The sequence below is a fragment of the Rattus rattus genome, chromosome 1 (genome assembly GCF_011064425.1).
Source record: "Rattus rattus isolate New Zealand chromosome 1, Rrattus_CSIRO_v1, whole genome shotgun sequence".
In the NCBI taxonomy this organism is placed as follows: domain Eukaryota; kingdom Metazoa; phylum Chordata; class Mammalia; order Rodentia; family Muridae; genus Rattus; species Rattus rattus.
In genome coordinates this window covers 164974940-165002071 of record NC_046154.1, presented here as the reverse complement: position 1 = coordinate 165002071, position 27132 = coordinate 164974940, and the positions used below count along the sequence as shown (strand labels likewise).

The following is a 27132-nucleotide window of genomic DNA, read 5'->3' as shown; positions in this document are numbered from 1 at the left end:
GAGGGAGGGAGGGGGAGAAAGGGAGGAAGGAAGGAAGGAAGGAAGGAAGGAAGGAAGACAGGCAGACAGACAGACATTCACTAATGTGGAAAGAGGTCAGCTTGGCGCCATTCTAGTGACATCTACTGTCACAAGGACAGATGCACTCTCATGCTCAGGGGCCACCTGACGTCTGAGGCTCTGGTCTGGGCTTAGCTCTGGCTCTGATGGTCTTCATTAAACACAAAGGTACCTCAAACACCTGTGGACAGCGCCATCTATTGGCAGACTTGACAGGGCCACCATTGCGGCCCTCGGATGGTTGGGAAAATCTTTACCCTGGTATTTCCTTTTATGCTGGTGCCATCTCAAGATTTCTCCCTTAAGTTCTTTGTTACACATGAGCTGCCTTGTTGTTCTCTCTACTTCCGATAGCAAGGGAGCCTGAGGCTACTATACCTGCTTGCATCGAGGGTTTAAAACAGGAAGAATCATATCTGCCTCCTACTGCAAACACATCCTTCCGAAAGGAAGAAGCGAGAGCATCCTGAAGGACCAGAAGTAGTTCAGTGATACCCCAGTGAACCTTTGGGCATCCAACAGCACCATGAGTCCACATGAAGAAGAGGCTGGGAAGGCAGCTCGGGGGTCAAGAGCACTTGCTGAACAATGGTGAGAACCAGAGCTCAGATCCTAGCACCCACGTAACTAGCCACGCACACGTGAAACCCAGCTCTGAGGGGTGTGGACATAGGAAGATGACTGGGGTTTGTGGTTTCCAGCACAGCCAAGAAAATGTGAGCCCCAATGGAAGCCCCAGTTCAGGGAGAGACCCTGCCTCAAAGGAATAAGCTGTGGATGGTAGAGGAGGGCACATTACACTCTTCTCAACCCTGCTGTTGTGTGTACACACACATGCACACAGATACATGCATGCACACACAGACACACATGCATGCACATACCTGCACACACAGACACACATGCACACACACAGATACATGCACGTAGATACACATACACAGATACATGCATGCACACACACAAAGATACATACATGCATACACACGTGCACTCACACAGACACACATAGACACACACAGACATATGAACACAGAGACACATGCACACATACATGCATGCACACAGACACACATGCACATACACAGACACATGCACACAGATGCATACACACATATACACACATGTACAAACAGACATGTACACACGCACACACAGACACATGCACACAGATACACACACATATGCACACAGACACATGCATACACATACACAAACATACAAATGCATATACACACATGCATATACACAGACACACGCAGGCACACACAGATACACATGTGCACACACACAGACACATGCACACAGATACGTGCACATACATAGAGACACACACACTGGGAGATTTTGAATTCACAATAAATAGATTTATCAAAGCAACTAACTAGGAAAATAGAGAAATCTATATAAAAATATTTTTGTTGTTTTTAATGCTCCTTCTGCCTGATTTTAAAAGCTAACTGCTATCTACCCCTGAAGAGATAGTGCAGTCGTTAAGAACCCTTGCTACTCTTGCAGAGGACTGGGGTCCAGTTCCCAGAACCAGCATGAGGCAGCTCACATCTGCCTATAACTCCAGTTCCAGGGGGATCTGATGCCCTCTTGTGGCCTCCATGAGCATCTGCATCCATGGACACACACACACACACACACACACACACACACACACACACACACACACACACAACCTCACAGGTCACATACATACACACAATTTAAAATAAAAACCCAAAACAAAAAAACAAAGACAGCTGTATAAAGCAATTAAAAACCTGTTGTGGGGTTTCCAGCAAATCCAGATCAAATCAATACAAAAAATTATAGCCGAAATTTAAAGGTATATAGGAGAGCTGTGTAGTAGTGAGGTTTCCCTATGCTGTTGGCATTAAGTTGGTATTGACCTGATCTAGATTGCTTTAAGCAAAAACGCTTACTGTAAGAAAGTAACTAAAGATGCGATGCAGGAGGGGAAAGGCACCATGGGCAAGAAACAGAGAAAGTGCAGTAACAGCCATTCATAAAGATAAGATTCTGAGCTGAGCCATGGTGAGCACACCCTTAATCCCTGCACTCAGGAGGCAGAGGCAGGCGGACCTCTGTGAGTTTGAGGCCAGCCTGGTCTACATAGTGAGTTCCAGAACATCCAGAGCTATGTAGTGAGACTCTGTCTCTTGCGGGGAAATCTGTTATGTATCAAAGGATGTTACAAAGAAAGTGAAAGAATGCAGCAAACCACAGGTCAGAAAATATTTACAGGGGGCTGGAGAGATGGCTCAGTGGTTAAGAGCACTGACTGCTCTTCCAGAGGTCCTGAGTTCAGTTCCCAGCAACCACATGGTGGCTCACAACCATCTGTAATGGGATCCGATGCCCTCTTCTGGTGTGTCTGAGGACAGCTACAGTGTACTTATATGCATAAAACATGTCTGTCTGTCTGTCTGTCTACAAATCTGTATGTCCAGAATGGACAGAGAACTTTGATTCTACAATAAGAAGATAAACAATTTTGGAAATGGACAAAGGATTCGAATAAACATTCAAAAGGATGCCTAACGTCACTGTCCATCACCGAGTGCAAAATCAAAACTACACTGTGGTTCTTTTACACACCTGCTAAGACAGCTAAAGAGAAAGGCAAGGGAGAGAGCCTGCGAAGGCACCCGGGGAAGGTCAGAGCTCTCTGTTACATTGGGGGGGATTCTAAAATGATGTGCGAGGCTGCCTTCAAAGGAGAGAGAGTATGAGCCATCTAGTCCGCTCTCAGCACAGTACCTGAAAATGCATGTTCATGTAAAAATGTATCAGTATGATCACAACAACCTCCCGAGTGAAGTGGTCCAAAAACACACATCACCCAGTGACCGGATTAAAAAGAGGAAGTATGCCAGACATGATGGAATATTACTTGGCCAGGAAGAGTAGAAGTCATGAAAACTGCTGTAAGGGTGAGCCTTGAATATACCACCTCAAGGGAGAGAGATCAAACACAGGGACCACATGGTGCACGGTTCTGTTTAAATGACATGCCAACATTATGTAAAATCCACCGGCACAGAAAAGAGACTGATGGCTTCCGAGAGCCTGGATATGGAACAGGAGAGGAGAAAATCAGTGTAGTGTGATCGCCAATGGATACAGTCTTCCCATTTGGGGTGATGAAAATGTTGTAAAATTAGCTATCACGATAAGGATTGCACAATTCGTGAGTGTTCTAAAAATCACTGAATGGCAGATTTAACTTGATACTAGTTTATACTTAATACCAGTAGTAAAGAAAATCCCACCGCTATTCAGTTCTATTATATACCTCTAAACCCGGGCTATAATTTTTCACATCAATTCTATCTGGATTTGCTATATCTAGGGTGATTTTTTTTTAATTTATTTATTTTACTTATATGAGTACGCTATAGCTGTCTTCAGACACACCAGAAGAGGGCATCAGATCCCATTACAGATGGTTGTGAGCCACCATGTGGTTGCTGGGAATTGAACTCAGGACGTCTGGAAGAGCAGTCAATGCTCTTAACCTCTGAGCCATCTCTCCAACTCAAACTAGGGTGAATTTTATGAATTCAGGATATGAAGTATGTCTTGAATAAAACTAGACTTTTTTTTTCCTTGAGACAAGGTTTCTCTGTGTAGCCCTGGCTGTCTTGGAACTCACGAGGTAGACCAGGCTGGCCTTGAACTCACAGAGATCTGCCTGCCTCTGCCTCCGCCTCTGCCTCCGTCTCCTCCTCCGAGTGCTGGGATTAAAGGCTATACATGTAAACGGCAACTACATATGTGGTTTGTAGGAGTTTGGAGCTGCACATCAATGAGACACTTACATAATCCACCACCAGCTCAGCCTCTTGGTCCTCTCCTCTCAGTCTCCGCACAACCTTTTGGATGAAATCTCCAAACTTGCGGGCCATGTAGACATCTTCGTTCTGCAGCTGAAGCCCACCGCACTTCTGTCTGATCTCTTCCACCAGCCTTAAAGTTGGAACCAGTTCATATTACATCTGTTTTTACAGCTTCATCATGGGCTGCTCACTGGCATTGGGGAAGAGGTTTGGGAGCGATTCCTGTTCATATCGTACAAGACCGTCTTTGGTGGCAACTACAGAAGATGTTAAGATTGGGCCCAGAGACTGGACAGATGGCACTTCCTGTTCTCACAAGGGACCTAGGTTCAGTTCCTATCGCCCACACACAGGAGCTCTCAACGGCTCTAACTTCAGTTCCAAGGTGATCTATCACCCCCTTCTGGCCTATGTGGGCACTGCAGGCTGTGATACACGAAAGACAAGCAGGCTCACGCACAGACATAAAGTAAAATAAACTTAAAATATGATGTGGCATGAGAAAATTAAAACCTGTCTTGTAGACAGTCTTGCTGTTTTTTAACTTTAGCCACAACTATAAAGGAGATAAATCCAAGGGAAGATGTTTTAACCACAGCAGAAATTCGTGGGCACGGAAGTCTGTACCTTTCAAATGAACTCAGAAAAGGAGAAAAAAAAAAAAAGGCAATTTCCTAACTGTTAGACCTGAAGGTAGCAGAGAGAACTTTCTGTAGTCTGCCTACAAGAGAAAGGCGGGCATGGTTTGTGCTACAAGCTTAACTGAGGTGCTTGGTAGCACCCACAGAAGGTCAGTACCATGCACAAGTCCTTTTCTGTCTTTCAGTATCCACCTAACCGTTGCTGTCAGCCAACCTTAAATGGGACAGGTATACCAGGTTGGCTGTGGAAAGTCCACCACTTCCGGTCCTCCAATCCCTTATTCCCTGAAGATGTTGGTGCACCTTGTAAAGGACTAAGATAGTAAAATAAGGGCTAGCAAGATGGCTCAGTTGATAAAGGAACTTGCCAACAAACCTGAGTGTCTGAGCCTAAGGACCCCCAAGAACAGACTCCTGTAGGTTTTTCTCTGACTTCCACACATACCATGGCATGTGGCTGTGTGGACACACCCCCACACAAACACATACATTTTTCTATGTATGATGAAAGTAACAACTGATCATGTAGCTCGCTCTAACAGGTAATGAGTGATTCCTGAGGGTAAAATATTGATGCAGGATTAAAATCCTTATTAAGCTAAACATAATTTTCCATGCAAATGAATGATTGCTAAGAAACTACAGTTTAGAGTTCTAAACCTCTTAACTTTTGACGATGTCATATGCTCTTGATGTACATATTATTTGGTGACCCCGGAATAACAGGGAGGTGTTCAGGGGTGGAGAGAGTGGGAAATGGTCGTCTTGGGACACAGGCAGGGGAGGTATAAAAATCAGTGTCCTGGGGCTGGAGAGTGGCTCGTGGGTTAAGAGCACATACAGAGGACCTGAGTTTGGTTCCCAGCACCCACCTGGGTAGTTCATAAGTGCCTGTGACTCCAGCTTCCGGACATCTAGTAACTGCACACGCATGACATTCACTGACACGAACACTCACCAATAAAATAATGACAAATCTTTTGGAAGTAACAGAAACGTTAAAGGAGATGCAAAACAACCTGGTTGGCGACAAATGAGTAAAACGATCTGTGAGTGGGCGGAAGGGGGGGCTCGGAGGCGGCGTCTTTACCTCGCAACATCCATTGAGCTCGCGCCAGATTTAAAGAAGTCCGTGGAGTCCTCGATCACTGGGACGTTGCTTAAGATTCGAGCCCAGATGACCTGCACAAAAAGGATCACTTCCCTGAAGAAGGACCACGTGAACTCCCAGGGCAAAGACCTCTTCCCCCCATCGCCTGAAGCACAGCACCGGCGGGAATGCTCAGTCACACGTGGCCAGCACTTGACCAGAGCGCTCCGCCCCCACCAGTTTGGCCCCATGGGAAACCACATACAATTGTGCATGAGTTTTTGTCCTTCTAGACTAAAAATGACCTTCAATATGGATTTTAAAAGGTTTCTTTTTATCCCCCTTATCCCAACAGGGATTCAGACCCAGGACAAACCTATTTAGCATACCAAAGCCACACAGCCTCCAGGTTCTCCCAGCATCCCTCAGTCTATACCCTTTACAGAGCAGGGCATGGCTGGCATACCCAGCCTTCTGCCCCTGAACTTTTCAAACCAGGGGCTAGGCTCTCTCTCCCCCAGAAGCTCTTTCCTACATAATCCAGACATTTGGGTCTCCCCCACCCAACTTCTCTCTCTGCACCGCAAGCCTGCGCTTTCTCTCTTTCTCTTCCCCCTCCCCTCTGCCTCCTTTCCGGGGTAACTTCACTGAACCCCTCCTGTATGGTCAGAGAGCTCTGACTTGAATATACTCTAGCTTGAATTGGTTCATTTTACCGGCAGAGAATAACTTATCGCCAAGCTCACCCAAACCCTCCAAGTCAACTTAGAACAGAAAAATAAACCTCTGGATACTGTGTTTCTTAACCATAACTTATGCAGAAGGAGGAGATAAAGCCACACCCCCACTGCTCTAAGGACGAATGGACCAGCCACAAGCAAGCACGGGGTTTCCCAAGGAACTAGTCGGTTTCTGAGGTACGAGTTAAGTTAAGGACATCACGCGCTCACCTTTATGGTCTCTGCCACCTTCAGCTCCTCCTCCGTAAGTTCTACCACCGATGTCTCACCTGACGAAAAGTACTGGGAGGCGGGAATCATCTTCCCGTCTTCAAACTGCAGGTTTCTCACCATCAGCTACAGACCAGCAACAGGAAAACAAGCTGAGGGTTGGGACGGGGAGCTAATGTGTGGGATGGGTATAGAGGCCGGCTTGTCTGGAGAATGCGGACATATGGTCGACCCACTTGCCCGTGCCTAAAAGGACTGGAATGATGTCTTCATAGTGGCAGACAAAAAGGACAGTCAACTAACTGGCCAGATGCCCCTCAGATGGATGGACAGTGCACTCAGGGAAAACTTGCAGTTTGGTTATAGCAGCTTGGACTTGAAGCCTCCTCAAGGATGCTACGGATTCCACTCCCCATCCCCACTCCGGAGAGGACACACCACTGCTGCCAGCATGCAAACACTGCTGGTGCATTTGGATGCATGCCCTAGTATCAATCCTGATGGAGCTGGGGGCCTTTGGGCCTGCCTAGCTGTTGCAGAATTGAGGCTCAATAAAGTTCAGGGATTTTTCTAGTGTCGCTGAGGTAATAAGTAACAGCTGGACACTAAACACTGTAACATTTACCCTTAAACAATGGCGACTGTGCTGACTGGTTTTGTGTGTCAACATGACACAAGAAATGGGGGAGGGTCCAGGCGCATGGTGGGTGGGGCCATCGATTGTCTGCGTTCCTGGGTTCTATGAGGAAGCAGACCCAGCAAGCCAGAGAAGCAAGCCAGTAAGCAGCACCCTCTCCATGGCTTCTGCACCAGCTCCCGTCTCCAGGTTCTAACCCGGCTTCAGTTCCTGTCCTGATTTCCTCCAGTGGAAGTTAAGCTGAATAAACCCTTTCCTCTCAAACTTGCTTTTTGGTCATGGTGTTTTGTAACAACACTGGAAACACAAACTAAGACGGGGCACATCTGTAAACTACAAATGCCCCCTTACACTCCTCACTAGGAAGCTGTCCAGGAGGCCCAGAGCTAGCCATGGTGAGGCTGGCCTAACACTAAGGAGGAGGTGACAGCAGCAGGCAATGGGAGAGGTGGCCACATGGGTCTCACTGGTTCTACCTAAGCACCGACAGTGGGAGACAGAGATGAATCTCTCTCCGTGCTTTATAGACAGGGAAACTGAGGCACAGCAGGGAGAATCACCCCAAGCCAGCAGGTGGACAAGCAGAGGTCCATATTCCCCTTTGTAACCACAGTGACCCTGTGGTGTCACTGTGAAAGGCCATGGGCCATCCTGAGGAACCTTGTCTTAGGGCATACAAGAGACGTGAGACCTAGGCACCGCGAGCCTTCCAGCTCCCAGTGAATGCCAGAGGAAGCCATTCCCTAATAACTGTGGTAGCAGAAGGAACACCAAGAGGTGGCTTTGTATGCTTACCGCTTTCCCATCATTCCCAAAAAGAACAAGGCCATTTTTGGTGACAAGACCAGGCTTCTTGGCACCTCTAATGTCCAGTGGTTCTCCAGCAGGCACAGAACTGGTCAACAGTGATGAGCCGTAGAAAGTCACCATCTAATGAAAGATCAAACTGGATGAAGTCAGGAAGTTAAAGCCACTGCGTGGGGTGTGGGAAAGCATCACCTTGTACATACACTGAAGTTCACATTTCTGTAGCAAAGTGGAGACGTGATTTCGTCACTTTGTATTCATTTGGTGAGGCAGAGTCAAGCATATCAGTAAAAAGGTAACCTGAGCAAATCTCTGTAACTGTGTAAACGGAGTCTCAGGGGTGGGCTGGACTCAGGCTCAGTGGCTAAGGGTGCAAGGGTGCCTGCTGCAGAGGACCCAGGTCAGTCTCCAGGGCCCTCATAGCCACTTTCCACCGCCTGTAACACCAGTTCCAGGGGATCTGATGCCTTTTGGTTTCTGAAGGCTTCTACACACAAGTTACACACACACACACACACACACACACACACACACACACACACACGGTAGTTTATTCTGCCCTCCATTAATACCTGTGCACATACATGCACATGTACTCACACATATATGTCCTCACTACATATACTCCCTCACATGTGCACACACACACACATGTAAACACATTTACACACACACAAGGAAAAGTTACACACCCAGGTGGCAGGGATGTGCATTTATCATGCATTCAAAGAGTCAGAAGGAAGGCGAAGGTTAAAAGGAAAAAAGTATTCTTTCCACATAAAGGTAGGGTTTGTGTGTCTGTGTCTGTGTGTGTGTGAGTGTCTGTGTGTAGTGTGTGTATATGTGAATGTGAGTGTGTGAATGTGTGTGAGTGTGTGTCTGTATCCCTGTGTTAGTGTATGTCAGTGTGTGAATATATGTGTCTGTATGCATGTGTGAACGTGTGTCTGTGTGAGTGTGTGAATATGTGTATCTATGTGTGAAGGTGTCTGGGAATGTGTCTGTGTATGTGTGCATGAATGCATGTGAGTGTGTGTGTCTTGTGTTTGAATGTATGTGTATGCATGTGTGTGTGCATGTGTTTGTGTGTGTGTTCCTCTGTGTGTGTGTGTGTGTGTGTGTGTGTGTGTGTGTGTGTGTGTTGCAGTGGGTAGGTTACGTGCTGGCATTGTCCAGATTATTTTTTGTTTGTTAACTTGACACAAGCTAGAGTAATCTGAGAAGAGAGGCCTCAGTTGAGGGGCCTCCATCAGATTGGTCTGTGGGGCATTTTCTTAGTTAATGATTGATGTGGAAGGGCCCAGCTCATTAGGGACCATGCCACCCCTGCATAAGCTGACTTTGGTTGTATGAAAAAGCAGACTGGGCAGGCCATGAGAATCACGACAGGAAGCAGTGTGCCTCCATGGCTTCCGCTTCAGTTCCCGCCTCCCGGTTCCGGGCTTGACTTCCCTCAATGATGGACAGTTACCAGGAAGCAAAAGATGAAATACTCCCTTTCCTTCCCAGGTTCCTTTTGATCAGTGTTTTATCATGGCAATAGGGACCCTAACTGAGACAGGAGTGAACTCAGGGCCTCATATATGTCAGGCAGTCACTCCACAGCTGAGCCCCTAGGAAAACGCATGCTCTTCCCACACAGGACAGTGAGCCATGGAGACTCTTCTGGGAGTCAATATAAGAAAACAAGACTGGAAAGGGTGGTGACCAGAGCAAAGGATACTGATTTCTTTTAAGTTATTTTATAAATACTGGCTGTCATTATTGGGCTGGAATAGTTACTATTCCTGAATATTTCCTGCATACCAGGAACTACATATTTACATGAATGGGCATATATTTGACCCTCTCTTTTCTGTCTGTCTGTCTGTCTGTCTTTCTTTCTTTCTTTCTTTCTTTCTCTTTCTCTTTCTTTCTATGTAGACAGGGTCTCACTGTGTGTAGATATAGCTGGCCTGGAACTTGCTGTGTAAACCAGGCTGGCCTTAAACTTACAGAAGTCTGTATGCTTTCCTCTGCCTCCCAGAGCTGCCATGAAAGGAAGGTTACAAATCTGAAACTAACCTGAGCAATTTGGTAAGATGGGGCCCAAAGTGTAGCACAGTGGTTTGGGCTTACCCGACTCGTGTAAGGTCGGGTTCAAATGCCAGTAGTACACACACACACACACACACACACACAGAGAGAGAGAGCGCAGACAGAGGGAGGGAGAGATGAGAGAGAATGTGCATTGGGGAGGTGTAACCACGAAAGAATACCTGTCCGTCTATCTCTGCCCAGGCTCCAGGGACCTTATCATGACCTCGAATCCAGTTGTGCAAAACTTCAGCAGGCTGGTCCCAAGGAATCTAGATGAGCAGAAATATGGGTTGTGAAGCCTAGACATGACACTTAACTTTTCTCTCCCATCAGGGAAACGAGAGGGGACACACGGGGACAGCTGGCTTGGAGGGGCTGCTGCTGGGTCAGGAAATGGTATCCCGGGTCCTACTCAGAAGTAGAGGGCTGTGCCTTGGCTATGTGCTATTGATGTAAATACCTCAGCGTTTTCCTTCTTCTGGATGCCTTCATATGTGGCCCCCTCTTCCGGCTGGGGAGTGCGAGGCGCCTTTCCATCTGCTATGAGTTGGACAGCTTCTACCTAAAGCCAAGACCAGTACCAGTATGAGGGACAGAGAGCCAGAAAGGCGTGACCAGTCCACCAGACTGACTGCCTCTAAATCTGATCAGAAAGTCAGAAGTATTCCTTACAGACGTCCCAAGTATCCTGAAAGGTGTGTATACCACATTTCTGCTTTGCAAACGAGGAAGCTGTAGCTTCAGGAAAAGTTGAACCACAAGCTCTAGACTCAGTCGCATTTGGCCCAGGACAGCTAAGAATGCAACCAAACGCAATGTCATACATAGACTAACTTAAGACACCAAAAGTTTCCTTTTTTTTTTTTTTTTTCTGGTGACTCAGTTGCACACCTTTTGAGTGTGAACTTGGTAGAATACAGTGTCATTTCACAACGACAAAGGGTTTAATGTGCCCCACAAGACTTACACCCAGGTGTGCCCACTCCCACATCAAGCTTGCACTCAAGCATGAATCCCTGTTAGGGCTCGAGGAGAGGCTCTGGAGCAAAGCTCACGCTTAGCATATGCAAGGCCCTGGTTCACCCTACCATGACCATGGGGGCAGAACGGGTGATGCTAGCAACCCATGACATCACTGCTCTGGGACGTGTCTGAGTTCTCTTTCCTGACACATTCACTGGGAGGCCCATGTGCTATTTTGACTGTGATTATCAATTTTGAGGACCTGCCAGGTACTAGATCCTTTACGCGAATGATGTCATTTCATTTTCAGAAGACTCGTACCAGCCAGACAGCTTTGCACATTGTTGTTGTTGTTCTTTTTTTTTTTTTTTTTTTTCTTTTCAGAGCTGGGGACTGAACCCAGGGCCTTGCGCTTGTTAGGCAAGCCCTCTACCACTGAGCTAAATCCCCAACCCCGGTTTTGCACATTGTACAGAGGAAGGAAACAAGGCCAAAAAGGAAAGGCTAGCCGTTGTCAGCTCGCAAAGGGTCATTCTGTAGGTGGTAGAGCATGAGCTTGAAGACAGGTCTCGCCGATGCTCAGGACCCTCTGACTGAACCGCTAAGTGACGTGAACCAGTCTCACCCTCCCCTCACATCAAAGATGACGACTCAGTAGAACGCTGCTACTTTTTCCACCAAATTCTTGTTGGTGTGTGGGGGCGGGGGATGGGTGGAGACAACCAAATGGTGTAGGAATTGCTTGCCGAATCTCTGGATATTTTTATGGGTAAAGTGGTAGGGTAAAAATAGTAGGTATACGTGTTTGGAATCTTTTACTCTGAGCACATCTGAATAAATAAGTTAATAATCACCTTTCACCCCGTTACTTAGACTAAGTAAACATAGCTTTAAAGGAAATCTGTTACATAGAAAATATTTAAAGATTTTTTTTAATTCTTCCTTATAACTAGTCATTATCCACAGAGTTGGAGATTCAAGTATTTGGCAAGAGGATACAGCCGTTTCATTGTTGTCTTGGCCGTTCCGTCTCTTTGAAGAGGAACGAGTCGTCATCAGAGACTATGAGTCTTTCACACCTTAGTTTACATTACAGACATGTGCCACCATGCCTGGCTCGGCAAACTCTTGGTGAATGAAAAGCAGTCTTCCGGGTTGGGGATTTAGCTCAGTGGTAGAGCGCTTGCCTAGAAAGCGTAAGGCCCTGGGTTCTGTCCTCAGCTCCAAAAAAAAAAAAAAGAAAAGAAAAGCAGTCCTCAGATGTTAAAGGTTTGCTAAATTCGTGCTGATGCTGTGAGTATACTGACCATGGCCTTGATCCCCTCAGGAAAAAGGAACCGGTTATAAAGCGAGTCCACTGTGTCATTGGGTTTGACGTCACACGATCTCTGAAGAAGGATGGGTCCTGTATCTAAACCATCATCTGCCCAGAAAACAGAAAACCCAGCTTTCTTATCTCCCATGATTAGAGTCCTGTGAAAAGAGGAGTTTCCATTTAAAATGCTGGCTGATTGTACCAAGTAGAGAATCAGTCAGGTTACAGGTAAGGAGGTTACAATGCAAACGCAGACAGTGAACGCAGTGGCCTACACAAGTTCATGGCGGAACTCAGAGCCATCGGCGGTCTTAGAGAGCAGCATCCCTACGTTGCTTGCACTGCGTCCCCGTGCATGCGTAGTCTTGCAATAATGGCTCGTGTGCATCTTCAAAGGTCTCACAATCCATCCTTCCTGCCACCCACTGACGGCAGTGTCAGCTTTCCCCTCGAGGGCTGAGTCATTCTCGTCCCTGCCTGTACTTCCTACATTATACTCGATCATAGACAGAACAAGAGGGGAAAACGTAGCAGGCTGCTTGTGAAAAGGAAAACCGATGGTCGGTTTAGGCTGCATAACTTAGTATAAATATCACTTAATATAGAATAAGCTCTAGACTGGCTATGTAAACTGTAGCAAACGTGCTGTATCCAGCCCGGACTAAGAAATACAAAATGCTATATATGTGGACAGGTAGCCACAGACTCATCTTAGAGAGCAGGCGCATACAGAGAAGGTATAAAATGATGCTTCAGAAACGCCCTAAGTCGTTTTTAAGATGCCTGTGAGTGCATGGCACGTGTGTGCAGATGACCCCAGAGGTCAGAAGAGGGCGGTAAATCCCGGGGACTTGGAGTTACAGGCTGTTGTGAGATACCGATTTGGGTGCTGGAACCAAACTCTGGTCATCTGTCAAAGCAGCACGTGCTCTTAACTTCTGAGCCATCTCTGCCTCAACCCCTCCTTAAATCATTTGTATTTCTCTGATCTGTCAAGCAAGCAACACCTAAAGAGGTCATCCAATGGATCTCTCTCTCTCTCTCTCTCTCTCTCTCTCTCTCTCTCTCTGTGTGTGTGTGTGTGTGTGTGTGTATGTGTGTGTGTGTGTCTTAGAAATATTGAGGAATTATCATCACACTGTCATTTCAATGTCACACATTGAAAATATACATATGCTATGACCCAATGATTTTGTACATACAAAGAATTCAAAATGAAAAACCAATCCAAGTATAAAGGGATCTACTACTACTACTACTACCACTACTACTACTACTACTATTACCACCCTACTACTACTTACTACTACTACCTCTACTACTACCTCTACTACTACAACTACTACTTACTACTACTACCTCTACTACTACCTCTACTACTACTACTTACTCCTAGTAGTACTAGTCTAGTACTAGTACTATACTACTACTATTTATCAGATCAAAAGTAAACAAATTCCTAGCATCAATCTTTCAATACAAAAAAGTATTTTTGAGCACCACATATAGTTTTTGTTTTTGTTTTTTGGTGTTGTTGTTGTTGTTGTTGTTGTTTTGTATATCCAACAATCTGAAACCAAGAGATACCAGGAAGGGGGTAGATGAGAGAACAAAGCTAAAGGTGGTGGGGAAAGACCAATTCAGCCTCAGCATAGTGCGCCATTGCGTTGGGTACCTATGGAGTGTCAGGAACTGTCGTGAAACAGATGTGAGAATGTTGGACAATATCTCTCTGAGAAGTTTTAAGGCAAAGGAAGGGAGATGGCTGATAAAGAAGGCAGCTTCTTCTAACTCTGCACTTTCTTAAATGGATTGAGATCATTTGTGTAAGAAGGAAAAAGTTCTGAGAACATAGCACACTATGAAGACTATGAAGATATGGCTTAAACGTGCAAAGATGTCTTACAATGAACCAGCATGACCAAACTGATCTTTTTTTCTTTTCTTCTTCTTCTTTTTTTCAGAGCTGGGGACCGAACCCAGGGCCTTGTGCTTGTTAGGCAAGTGCTCTACCACTGAGCTAAATCCCCAACCCCGAACCAAACTGTTCTTAATTCGCCTGACCACTGAAGCTTTGGGGACCTGATTACACCAGAAGCCATCATTGGGGAATTCTGTCCTACCTCATGTAGCATGTCTAGCTCTCAGAGGCCTTCAAACAACTAAAGCAATCAATTAGGCTCTTACATGCATACAGTGTGTGTGTGTGTGTGTGTGTGTGTGTGTGTGTGTGTGTACATGTACACTTCGTGCATGCTAGATGCATGTGTTTATGTGCATGTGTACATGTGGAGTACACACATATGCAAAGGCCAGAGATTGACATCAAGTATTTTCCTCTGTTCTTCATTCTGGTTTTTGAGTCCGGGTCCCTCATGAAACCTTGAGGCCATTGATTCAGCCAGGCTGGCTGGTCAGAGAGCTCCAGGGAACAAGCCTATCTCTACCTCTCACTAGCTGGGATTACACACGCAAGCCTCCCCATCTGGCTTTTATGTGGGTGGTGGGGATCCAAACTCAGGTTCCCGTGCACGCACAGCAAGCCCATCGCTGACTGAGCCATCTCATCTCCCTAGCCCCAAACACACCTAGTTTCTGCATCGCATAGGAGAGCAACAGAAAAGCTATGGACCATGGAAATCGAGCTATCATCGTTGCTGTTACAGATCTCACCAGTTGATGGCAGAAGCCCCTCTGTGCCTGGGTAGGAGTGAGGGGTGGTAGATGATGGAGCCGTGCTCTGGGCTGTCGATGATGTCCATGGGGATGAACTGCGTGCAGAAGGGAAGCACGTTGAGCTCAGCACCCACCGACTGATAGGCTTCTGCTACCTCCTTGATGGTTTTACCCTTGACTCTCCACCGAGGGAACTTGAACACAGGGGTCCCATCTTTCTCTGCGGCCAAAGCTGAGAACACAAAAAAAGGATTGTTCCTTTTTTAAACACCATGATCCCATATTAACACACTGTAACATTGCAATTTCACGCAACTTTTACAGGCTAAACATGGCGGGGGAACTGGGATTGTGACTAGAATTTGATGTTGTTACTATTGTATCAGGTTAGTCCATCTTTTAGAGGGACGTTCAGATATTAAAAGCATAATGTATTTGAGTTTGAAAGTTGGTAAATGGTATTTTCAGATTTTGATGAAAGGGTCTTTTCCTAAAAATACTTTCATTACATTTTTATGTGTGTGTGTGTGTGAGTATGCATGTATATGCATACATGTGCATGTGCTTGTGTGTCTGCATATATGTGAGTGCATGTGTGTGCATGTGCGTGTCTATTCATATGTGTGTGTGCATGTGTGTGTCCATATGTCTGCATGTGTGTGCGTACAATGTGTGCGTGTGTGTCTGTGCATATGTGTGCTTGAGTGCATGAGTGTCTATTCATATGTGTGTGTGCATGTGTGTGTCCATATGTTTGCCTGTGTGTGTGTACAATGTGTGTGTGTCTGTGCATATGTGTGCTTGAGTGCATGAGTGTCTATTCATACGTGTGCATGTGTGTGTACACTGTGCATACATGTGTTCATATGCATGTGTGTGCATATGCGTGTGCACGTGTGTGTGTGTGTTTGTGTGCATGTGACAGCATACATATAGGCCATTTCCAGGAGCTAAGGCGGGAGGGTTTGCTTCTGTCCTTTTGTTTCCTTCTCTCTCCAGTTGTCACAGTCCTAAAGGATAAGGTGAGGTCTCTGAGACAAACCCGAGCCCTGAAGCCTTGTTAGGTCCCAAAGGTGTCTGAATGGAGGCTAGACTTTGATCAGGCCATCTGAAAGAGTCTGAGCTACCCGCACAAAAATGCACAAAACGTTAATGTCATACAATGTTCAAGAAATGAAGCTCACGTCAGATGGCAGGCGAGTGGAGGTAAAAGAGTGATAATGGGGGATGGGGAGGTGGCTCTGAGGGTAGAAGTACTTGCCGTGTACACACAAGGACCTGAGTTCAAATCTCCAGCAGTCACATTTTAAAAAGCCGGACACGGGGCTGGAGAGCTGGCCCAGTAGTTTGGTTCCCAGAACTTGTGTTGAGTGCCTGATGACTACATTCACAGATATAGAGGTAATTAAAATAAAGACAGGATCTCACAGTGTAGCTCTTTCTAGGACTCGCTCTGTAGACCATACTGGCCTTGAACTCACAAAGACCTGCCCATCTTTGCCTCCAAGTCCTGTCCCGTGGGATAAGGTGGAGAGTGACAGGGCTGGACACCTGACATCCTTCTCTGACCTCTACAGTCCAGGCACCCACACACGCCTGGGCACACACACACATCACTTGTGTGATAATGGAAGGAATCTGAGGTTGCTTGGGAAAGAAAATGGGGTCGGGAAGATGTTTTCACTGTAAAGAGAGAGAGAGAGAGAGAGAGAGAGAGAGAGAGAGAGAGAGAGAGAGAGCTCTGCAGAAGTAGAAACTTGGGATGGTGGCTTATTGGTCTCTCTATTGTGGGTTTTGACTGCCCAGAGCTAGTTTTGGCTTGCTCAGTGGACTCTCCTGATGAGAGCTCTTAGACCCTGTCATTGCTTACTTACAGGCCTGATGTAAGGAATAGCATTTTATACACATTTTCCCCTCGGGAGCTCTCACCTCTCCCTGTGAGGCAGGGGCCACGGAACTGGCGGTTGGTAAGCTAAGTGACTAGCACAGGGTCACTGGTGGAGAGGAACAGACCCTACCTCCGTCTCCTGCTGTTAGAACCTTTGCTGCCAGACATGCTGCACCATCTCAAGCCATACTGTGTATAAGTCATGTTGGACTGTCTTCTTCTTCTGTGTCACATCATGAGTTCGAATAGTCATGACCAATGGAAAGAGGTCCTGACCCTGGATCCCGGTACTGAGGGAACACCCCTTTCCCTGATCTACCTTGAAATGAATCTGATAATCATATCTGTAATTCCAAAGATCCATGTATACAGCAGGGATTGCTAAGTTGTCCACGCCCATCCTCCAGGCATGGGATCTCCTAGTGGGGTGCTTAGCTTTAGCTGTCAGAAGCTAGAGTCACCTTGGAAGAAAGTCTCAATGATTAACCATTTCGGTGGGGCTGGTCTGCGGGGGATTGTCCTGATTCTCATTTAAAGTTGGAAGACCCATCCAAGGTGGACAGAACCATTTCCCAGGCAGGGAATCGTGAACTGTTTGAAAGTGAGCAAAGCTAGTGGAGCACTAGTGTGCATGTATGAATCCGTTACTCTCTGCTCTTGATCGAATGGATGCGATCTGACCAGCTGCCTCAACTTTCTCACAGCGACGGACTGTGTAACCCGAAACTGCAAGCCAAAGAAATCCTTCATCCCTTAAGTTACATTTGCCAGGGTGCTTTGTAAAATTATCGCAGCAACAGGAAACAAAACTAAGACACCTTGTACAGTTAAATATGTAGCTACCCCCAAGACAATCTCGGTTTCTCAGGCTCCCCGTGGAAGGAATCGACCTATGACTAACATCTGGCTTGTTGGATATGAATGGAAGTGACTTGTGCCACTTCTGGACTGTGTCTGTAATAAAATGCACCTTCTGTGCTCCCTGTCTTTCTCTTTTAGGTGTATGTACATGTTCGTATGAGCATACGCACATGGCCATGTGTTCACCTGTGTGTACAGAGGCCACATGTCAATGTCAGGAGTCCCTTAATTATTCTGCACCTTATTTTTTGAGACAGGGTCTTTTACTGAACCAGGTGCTGGCCAATTATCTAGGTTATCTGGCCAACGAGTCCCAAGGATTCCCTTGTCCCCACCTCGACCCAACCATGTTGACATAAGAGACGATGCCAGGCACCAGGTTTTACGTTGGGTGCTGGAGATCTGAGCTAGGTCTTCAAGCTCAGGTAAGAAGCCCTTTAGTAACTGAACCACCATCCCAGCTTCCTCCTTTCCCTGTTCGCTTTCTGGAACATAGACTTGGTTGGGGCCGAGGCAGCCACCTTGGACCATGAAAGCCTTGTCTTGATATGGCACAACAGAGATCACATGCGATGCCACAAAACCAGCTCTGATCAGCAACCAGCCTTGAGAGCATTGGACTCTGGGTCCTTTTAGATGCACTCACCCAGTGGATCGGCCTTTCCATCCTTGTCTGGCACTGTGAACACTCCCACTACTCGGTGGCCCTCTTTCAGGAGGTGGCTGTAGACTTCCTGTCCAAACAGGCTCTGGCCAATAAGTGCCAACTTCAACTTGTTTTTGAAATAAACCTGTGAACGAGTATAGTGACAAAGGTTGCTGTGAACAGAAAACGGTTGTGTGAAAAGTTGATGCGAGGACTACCAGAAGACTCCCAAAACAAAATGATTAGTCTGGTGTGATGGCAGGAGGGTCGCTGGTTCAAGACCAGCCTGGGCTACATAATGTGACTTGCAGTCCAGCTGTGCTACTTGGGGTGATAATGTTTCCCCCAAACTAGACTATCCAACAAAAACCACAGTTTCGGGCACGAGAAAGGACCAACTTCTTTCCAAGTGTTTGTCAGGAGAGTTCAAGTAACTCCCATAACAAGGCTATGGTGGTGTCTATTCTTTGGTTGTCTCTCAGAAGTTGAAGATAAGATCCCATTGCTGAAAATACCATGCACTTCCGACAAAGGATCCAGAAAAAAATCAAACTGGATTTGACCGGAAGGCCACTTTCTTGAGGATTAACTTTCATAGTACTAGAAGGTGCTATGCAAGCTACCAAGGGAGAGAAGCAGTCCATAGTCTTCCCTCGCTGTAACATTCATGAACCACAATGACCATTAGGACATTAGAAAAAGAGGGACAGTAGTGGCACTGCATCTTGGTAGTAACCAACGGCTTTGTACTTGTACTTAAGGATGTAAGACCCTCTAAATAGGAGGCAACTTATACCCAACTCCCCATGGCTAGTGAGGTCATACGTCTTAGAGGAGAGTACACCATGCCACTTTATTCAACTCATATGAGTCCCAACTGCATTCTAAATACTCATCCTTATCCCACAGATAAGCGTAGCTCTCACCCCTTAGCAAAGAAGATTTGGTTTTTTTTGGTAGTAGATGGAGGTAATTACAGAAAGCCACATGATTGTTTAAAGTTCAGAGAGCAACTGATCATGTATGCCCAGCCCCAACTGAAAGATCTACAGGGCTGGAGAGATGGCTCAGAGGTTAAGAGCACTGGCTGCTCTTCTAGAGGTCCTGAGTTCAATTCCCAGAAGCCACATGGTGGTTCACAACCATCTATAATGAGATCTGGTGCCCTCTGCTGGTCTGCAAGCAAGCATACAGGTGGAACACTATATACATAATAAATAAATCTTAAAAAAAAAAAGAAAGAAAGAAAAGAAAGATCTACATACAACTCCTGCATGTACCTGATACATATACATATAACTCCTGCATGTACCTGATACATATACATACAACTCCTACAACTCCTGCATGTAACTGATACATATACATACAACTCCTGCATGTACCTGATACATATACATATAACTCCTGCATGTACCTGATACATCCACATACAATTCCCTCACCTAAGGTTACATTAAAGTTTCCAAATCCCAAGTGACCAACCCTAACACATACATATGGGCAATGCTAAGTGGATGCAGCAGGTTTACACACACACACACACACACACACACACACACACACACACACACACACACCCCAAAAATAATTGAAGAGGTCACAAATTCGAGAGGGGAAAGGGAGAGCTAGAAGTGCTATAAACACAGTACTCATATATGAAATGCTCAAAGGATTTAATTTTTTTTTTAAAGTAGGAAGGCTGGATATGGGGCATGCACATGTAATTTCAGTGCTGAGGGAACAGAGACGGGTGGACTGTTAGAGCTTGTTAGCCAGTCCATCTGAATGGGCAAGCTCCAGGCCAATGAGAGACTGTCTCAAAAACAAGTAGATGGTGTGGTGGTTTGAATACGGTTGGCCCAGGGTGTGGCACTATTAGAATGTGTGGTCTTGTTGGAATAGGTGTGGCCTTGTTGGAGGAAATGTGTCACTGTAGGGGTGGGCTTTGAGACCCTCCTTCTAGTTGCCTGGAAGTCAGTCTTCTCCTAGCAGCCTTCAGACGAAGATGTAGAACTCTTGGCTCCTTCTCCAGCACCATGTCTTTTCGTTATTATGATAATGGACTGAACCTCGGAACCTGTAAGCCAGCCCCAATTAAATGTTGTCCCTTCTGTCCTTTATAAGAGTTGTCTTGGTTATGATCTCTTCACAGCAATGGAAACCTTAACTAAGACTGATGGGCATTGGAGAGATGCTTGGTAGTTAAAAGCTCTTACTACTCTTACTACTCAGAAGATCTATATTGAGTCCCTGCTCCCATGTTAGGTAGCTTGCAACCACTTGTAACTCCAGCTTCAAGGGATTCAACCCTCTTTCGAATTATTTGGGTGTACGTACACACACATTAAGAAGTGAAAAACTGGTGTTGGGGATTTAGCTCAGTGGTAGAGCACTTGCCTACAAGGGCAAGGCCCTAGGTTTGGTCCCCAGCTCAAAAAAAAAAAAAAAAAAAATGAAAACCAAAGTAGATTGTGCCCCAGGCACAAGCCTGGAGTTGACCTCTGGCAAGCACACACACACACACACACACACACACACACACACACACACACACACACACCAAGAAAAATATTAAAATGTTCTATAAATATTATCTCTGTATCCTCTAATTAGGGCTGAAATAGAATCTTCCTGTTGGCCACCTTACAAAAGTGTCAACTTCACCAGATACAATTACTAATGCCAGATATTTTAAGACATAAGAAACACTGTTTTCAAAATACACAGAGGGTCCAGGCTGAATGTAGCCCTTTGGAGGAATATTTATTCCCCATATGCAAGACCCTTGGCTCGAGAACTAGTGTTATCAAATAGGGGTATTGGTGGAAAACCTCAAAGAGCACAAAAGCCAGGAGACCTCATCCTTCAGTGCATTGTGCTTGCTACGTTCTACGTGACTGTCATCTGGCTAGTTGGAGTTCAACTCTAGATCGGCTGGGAAAGGGGTGTTTAAAGCAGTCACGTTGTCACTGAAAATATTATATTCTGTAGACACTCTCTGAGCTTAACTGGTGACTCCTCACCACCTCCCTTCATGTGCTGAGTTGAACATGAAGCTTGCGCTCTACTACAGAGATGTACCCCCCAGCCCAAGGTGAGACTTTAACATTGGGAAATACTCAAGATTTCAGGACTCAAAGTGTATTTGTGAATTTATAAGATTTCAGAAGACTGGACTAAAGACATTTTTTGCTTTCATTTCTCCAGGCACAGTACTCAGGACCTGCCAGTTCAAATGTGGGTTTGGGGTTCTCATGGCAGATTCAGTGAGTCAGAATCAGGGCCCCAGGAAGCTTTGCCTTAGAAGCTCCCTAGTGATCAGTGAGCACACTAACATCCAATACTCTCTGCTCCGTTTATTTACCAGATGTACCAGACCACATCTGCCCTGCCATAGACTGCCCTGGGAAGATTGGGGCAGAAAGAAAAAGTAGAAACAACTAGAAACACTTGACTGGAATGTTGATCTATGTCAAATATTTCATATGTATGATTTGACTACACAGACTCTCAGAAACAGGCATTCATAACTCGTTTTTACAGATGAAGATATTGAAGCAATGGTGTATGGAAACAACCTGAAATCCAGTAGTCACCAGGAAACAGGATGGAATTTTCCACTTTGCTTTCCTATTGCTGTGATAAGCATCATGACCAAAAGCAACTCGGTGAGGACAGGAGCTTATTTGGCTTGTAGTTTCAGGTCACAGTCCACCACTGAGGGAAGGTAAAGCAGAAACAGAAGCAGAAACCATGGAGGGAGGCTGCTTACTGGCTCCCTCCCTCTTGCTCAGTTAGCTTTCTTACACAGCCTGTCTAGGGATGGTGCCGCCCACAGTGGGCACACCACATCAATTGTCAGTCAGGGAGATCTCTTCCAGACATACCCACACTTCTTCAGTTTGTCTCTCTCCATTCTTCTCTGTGCACATTTCCCTTTAGGACCCCCTACACTACAAGATGCATAGAAAAAAAATGGTCCCTGTCTGGGAATTCATCAGTCAGGAGGGAAGGCACTCAAGTAGACTTATCAGTGACTTAGTGCTAAAATAGGTGGGGGCAATGAGGTTCTGAGAGGGGAAGAGATCGCTGGAAGGGAGTTCTTCATAGTGGGTAGGAGATGGATATTTGTATACATGTGTCCATATGTGTTTGTGTGCATGTGCACATATGAATGCAGGTGTGTGTGTGTGTGTGTGTGTGTGTGTGTGTGTGTGTGTGTGCGCGCATGCTCACATGTGCTCATGGAGGCCTGGTGCCCTCCTCTACCACCCTCCATGTTATTATTTGAGACAGGGTCTTTCATCAAACATGGAGCTGACTGAGTAGCCGGTCGACTCCAGGGATCCTCCTCTCTCTACCTTCCCAGATCTTAGGCTTCGGGTAGACACCACCGTGCCCAACATTTTACTCAAGTGCAGGGATCTGAAGTCAGGACCTGATGCTTCTTCAGCAAGCACTTTAACCTGCTGAGCCATCTCCTTCCCCCCAAGGGAATCCCCAAGCGGAATCTCAGGCATCTCGTCTTGGGAGCTGGCCAAGAAAGTGGGGAGGATGATGGGAGAACCCTGGGAATTTCCAGGCAGAAGAAAATGGATAGCACCGTTTCCAGAATGGGGAGTCATGGGATGCTGAGAAACATCAAGGGAGTCAGGAACTGCAAGGGGGCTTTTGTCTGTTGCCAGTAAATTGTGTCATATTCTGAAGACAGTGAGAAGTCCTGAGTGACGGGAGGGTGACTGGGACTTATTTCTGGGTTAGTAGACCTCTGAGGCAACTCTGTCGAGGCATGACCCGGCCCCACGGAGGCATGCCTCATGTGCTTAAAAATGGAGCAGAGAGCGAAAATAACATCAGACTTCATAGCTGGCCTTCGGGATATTCCTAGGATATATTTGGAGCGTGCAAAGGCCCACCTCTGGGGGTTCGAGCTCTCGCCTGAATAGAGGAGTCGCGTGTCATGCTTCACAGAGAGATGAAACTACGCAAGATTTGCGGGTGCCGCCATCGGGGACAAGCTTGTGCAACTCGATTTCCTTAGTGCATCATTCCATGAAGAGGAGATTCATGTCAATTGTCATATGGATTTTTCCCTCAGTACTGGGGGTCAGAGCTGAGCCACTGTGGGTGCCAGGCCAGAGGTCTGCTATACGTAGCCTAGCCCTCATTGCATTTTAAAATGCTTTTCAAGCTGGTCATGGTGGCACAAACCTTTAATCCCAGCACTCCGGATGCAGAGGCAGGGGGATCTTTGTGAGTTTTTGCCAGCCTGGACTACAAAGCATTATTAAAGATTCATTATTTGTATATTACTGATGTGTGTGTATCTGTGACTTACGCCATGAGTGTTTGATGGCCTAGGAGGGCAGAGAGTGGTGCTGGAGTTACAAGTGGTGGTAAGCTGCCCAACATGGATGCTTAGAGAGGGCCAAAAGGTCCTTGTGCACACAGATAAGCACTGGGGAAGCCAGGAAAGTTAAACACAGAGCTTCTCTTCAATGGAATGAGGGGCTTAGCTGTTTTCCCAGGTTGCTGGGGGGAGAGGATGTAGTTTACAATCTTTATTACCCATTGGGCCAAGCTCTACCTGTCTCCCCTAGAATATTATGTTTGCTCATCCCAGACTTCCCCCATAGAACCTTGAGCATTACTTCTATGTCACAGAACTCATCCTATAAGTGATGTCACTTGTGCTTTATAACAGCCTAAGTGACCTCTGTGCTGTCTTAGGGCCAGGCCAGTTCCAACGCCCACAGGCATAATGTTTATCTCTGTCAGTCTCCCCAGACTCTGATCGTGAGCATTGATTGTTTCTAAGTCAACAGTTGTACTCACGGGGCCCGGTTACTAGTTCTCCAAAAATTGTCTTCCGAAATTGAGCCATGCTTAAGTATGGCTAAAGTGAAATGCTCTGAGTCAGACTGTAGGAGTCTCAGCCCAGCACCGGTTACCAAGACTAGCCGGCTCCAGGTTTCATTCTTCTTTCACCCTGATCGTTTCTTTCTGCTTGCTGTAAAGTCTGCAGGACCTGTGTGCAGATGTGGGGAACTGAACTTACAATCTCTGCAAAAACTCTTTCCAGTTACTCTCAAACATGCATATGTATATGTGTATGTGTATGTATGTGTATATATGTAAAATATATGATGTATATGTATGTATGTATATATATGTGTGATGTATATGTAGGTATATATGTGTAATGTATATGATGTATATGTATATATGTGTGTAATGTATATATGTATATGTAATGCCTATGTATATCTATGTATGTATATCTATGTAATGTATATGATGTATATGTATGTATATCATCTTTTGAGGAACAAAAAGTATTAAAAACCATTTTAAAAGAAGAGGCCGGGGTTGGGGATTTAGCTCAGTGGTAGAGCGCTTGCTTAGCAAGCGCAAGGCCCTGGGTTCGGTCCCCAGCTCAAAAAAAAAAGAAAAAAGAAAAAAAAAAAAAAACAAAAACAAGAAGAGGCCTGTCAGGAGGTGAGGCCTGAAGACACGTGCTTAGCCAGGTGACTAGAGAGAGCTCCTGGCATGAAACTGGTGACCATGGAACATCTCAAAGCCTTTAAAAGAAAGGGGAGACACGGGGTTGGGGATTTAGCTCAGTGGTAGAGCGCTTGCCTAGCAAGTGCAAGGCCCTGGGTTCGGCCCCCAGCACCAGAAAAAAAAAGAAAAAAGAAAAAAAAAAAAAAGAAAAAGAAAGGGGAGACACCATCTTCACTCTCCAATGTGTCCCTATCACTGTGATGTCATCTCTCCAAGGCTTTTCCAGAGTCAAGCAGATGTTGGTACCATTTCTTTTTTTTTTTTTTTTGGTTCTTTTTGAGCTGGGACCGAACAGGGCCTTGCTTCCCTAGGCAAGCGCTCTACCACTGAGCCAAATCCCAACCCCCCCCCACTGTACTTTCTCCTTCCTTCTATACCTAGGTCCTGAGAAGTAGTGAGCTCTCCTGTGCCCCTAGATCCTCTTTTTAAAAACCGTCAGATCCGTGAGCATCTAGACCTTGAGCGAGTTCATATGCTTAACATTCACGTTTAAGTCTCGTTCCCTATTCAGCTGTCAGTGGCTCTTTTCTCCCCATGGAAGGTAAAATCCACTATAATATGGTTATATTACGATGTGTTCATCTTACCCCTAGTTGAGGACAAGTAAGGTCTTTCCAACTTGGGGTGATTATAAAAAAGCTCCTATAAACTTATACATAGGGGGTTGGGGATTTAGCTCAGTGGTAGAGCGCTTGCCTAGCAAGCTCAAGGTCCTGGGTTCGGTCCCCAGCTCCAAAAGAAAAAGAAAAAAAACTTATACATAGGTTTCTGTGTGAGTGTTAGTTTTTGTGGGGCTCGGGATGTGACTCGGGGATACAGCACACGCTCTGCGTGTAGAAGGCTCCAGGCTCTATCCCTGACACCATGAAAACAAGCAAATAAAAACCTAAGAGAGTGGATGCAGCGTCACGTGGCCGAGAGAGCGTTAATGCCATACCGAGCAGCTCAGCAACAAAGCTCATCTGGTAAAGGGCACTTGCTGCCAAGCCTGGGGACCTGAGTTCGATTCCCAGGCTGATAAGAAGGAAGGCGAGAGCTAACTACTAAAACTTGCTCTTCGCTCCTACACATGTGCTGTGGTATGACCCCAACTCCCGCCATCCTCTGCTCCAAATAAAATGCCATTTAAATTTTTTTACAAAAGAAACTGCCAGTGTTCCATTTTATAGTCTTATTGGCCATGCATACGTCCGTTTTAAGATCATTTTTTTTTACAGAGTACAGCATAAAGAATATGATTCACACTATCTGTAGAGTAAATTATCTCTGGTTCTTCCTCTATCCTTCTCTGTTTCCCTCTTGACCGGGAAGAACTATACCTACTTCCCAGCTCTGTCTGTGGCCACCTTCCCACATGTATTCCCGGGGACAGAGGGCCCCTGGGGCAGCCTGCTGCTTCGCCCAGCCATGTTTCTATTCCTGGCATCTGTCACTTGGCTTGTTCAACATTTTTTTTTTTTAACTGAAAACTTCTGTAACTCCAGCGTGGAAATCTCCTCATCCTTCAAAACTCTTTCCTAACTGCTTTCCAACTGTTCACTAACAAGGTGGTGGCAAAGACCAGGGTACTAGACACAGCTCCTTGCTGTCTGTGCCCCAGAACCAGAAGGCACGGCCAGAGTGGTTAAAGAAACTAAGGAAGGGGGGGGGGGTGTGGGGGTTTAGCTCAGAATGGTGAAAAGCCTTGCCTACAGGTCTCTTTTTTTTTTAAACATTTATTTATTTATTATATTAAGTCACTGTAGCTGTCTTGGAAACCAGAAAAAAAAAAAGAAACTGAGGAAGGGTTCTGGGTTGAACCCATGACCTCAGAAGTTGGGTGCTCTTAACCAAACCATCCCAGCCCACACAGGTCTCTTATAAACTATGACTGTCCCCCAAAGTCACTAACATTGATTGTACGGAGCAAAATAACCCTGACCATTTATCTGGATTCTGCCTTCAACTTTTTTACATATGGCATTGTCAGGGAAAACCCAACAGAGGGAAGACCTTTTATAACACAGCCAGGACGTGCTGATTACAAAAGAGATTGTGTGCACAGGATAGCCGCTTTCCTTAGCCTAAGCAGCCTGCATTGTCTATCCCCAGAGCCACCAAA

At 45.9% G+C, this 27132-nt stretch overlaps 1 protein-coding gene across 1 annotated transcript in view; it reads right to left on the bottom strand.

Moving 5' to 3' along the window:
• Window positions 1-27132, bottom strand: part of Aldh1l2 (aldehyde dehydrogenase 1 family member L2) — a 49323-nt gene that overhangs the window by 21405 nt on the left and 786 nt on the right. Inside the window, exons 2-10 of the mRNA XM_032910523.1 lie at window positions 18465-18609; window positions 15067-15301; window positions 12386-12551; window positions 10576-10677; window positions 10295-10384; window positions 8025-8159; window positions 6593-6718; window positions 5643-5734; window positions 3894-4041 (exon numbers count right to left, since the gene is read on the bottom strand). Coding sequence (XP_032766414.1) covers window positions 3894-4041; window positions 5643-5734; window positions 6593-6718; window positions 8025-8159; window positions 10295-10384; window positions 10576-10677; window positions 12386-12551; window positions 15067-15301; window positions 18465-18609 — 1239 coding nt within the window. The remainder of the gene's footprint in view (window positions 1-3893; window positions 4042-5642; window positions 5735-6592; window positions 6719-8024; window positions 8160-10294; window positions 10385-10575; window positions 10678-12385; window positions 12552-15066; window positions 15302-18464; window positions 18610-27132) is intronic.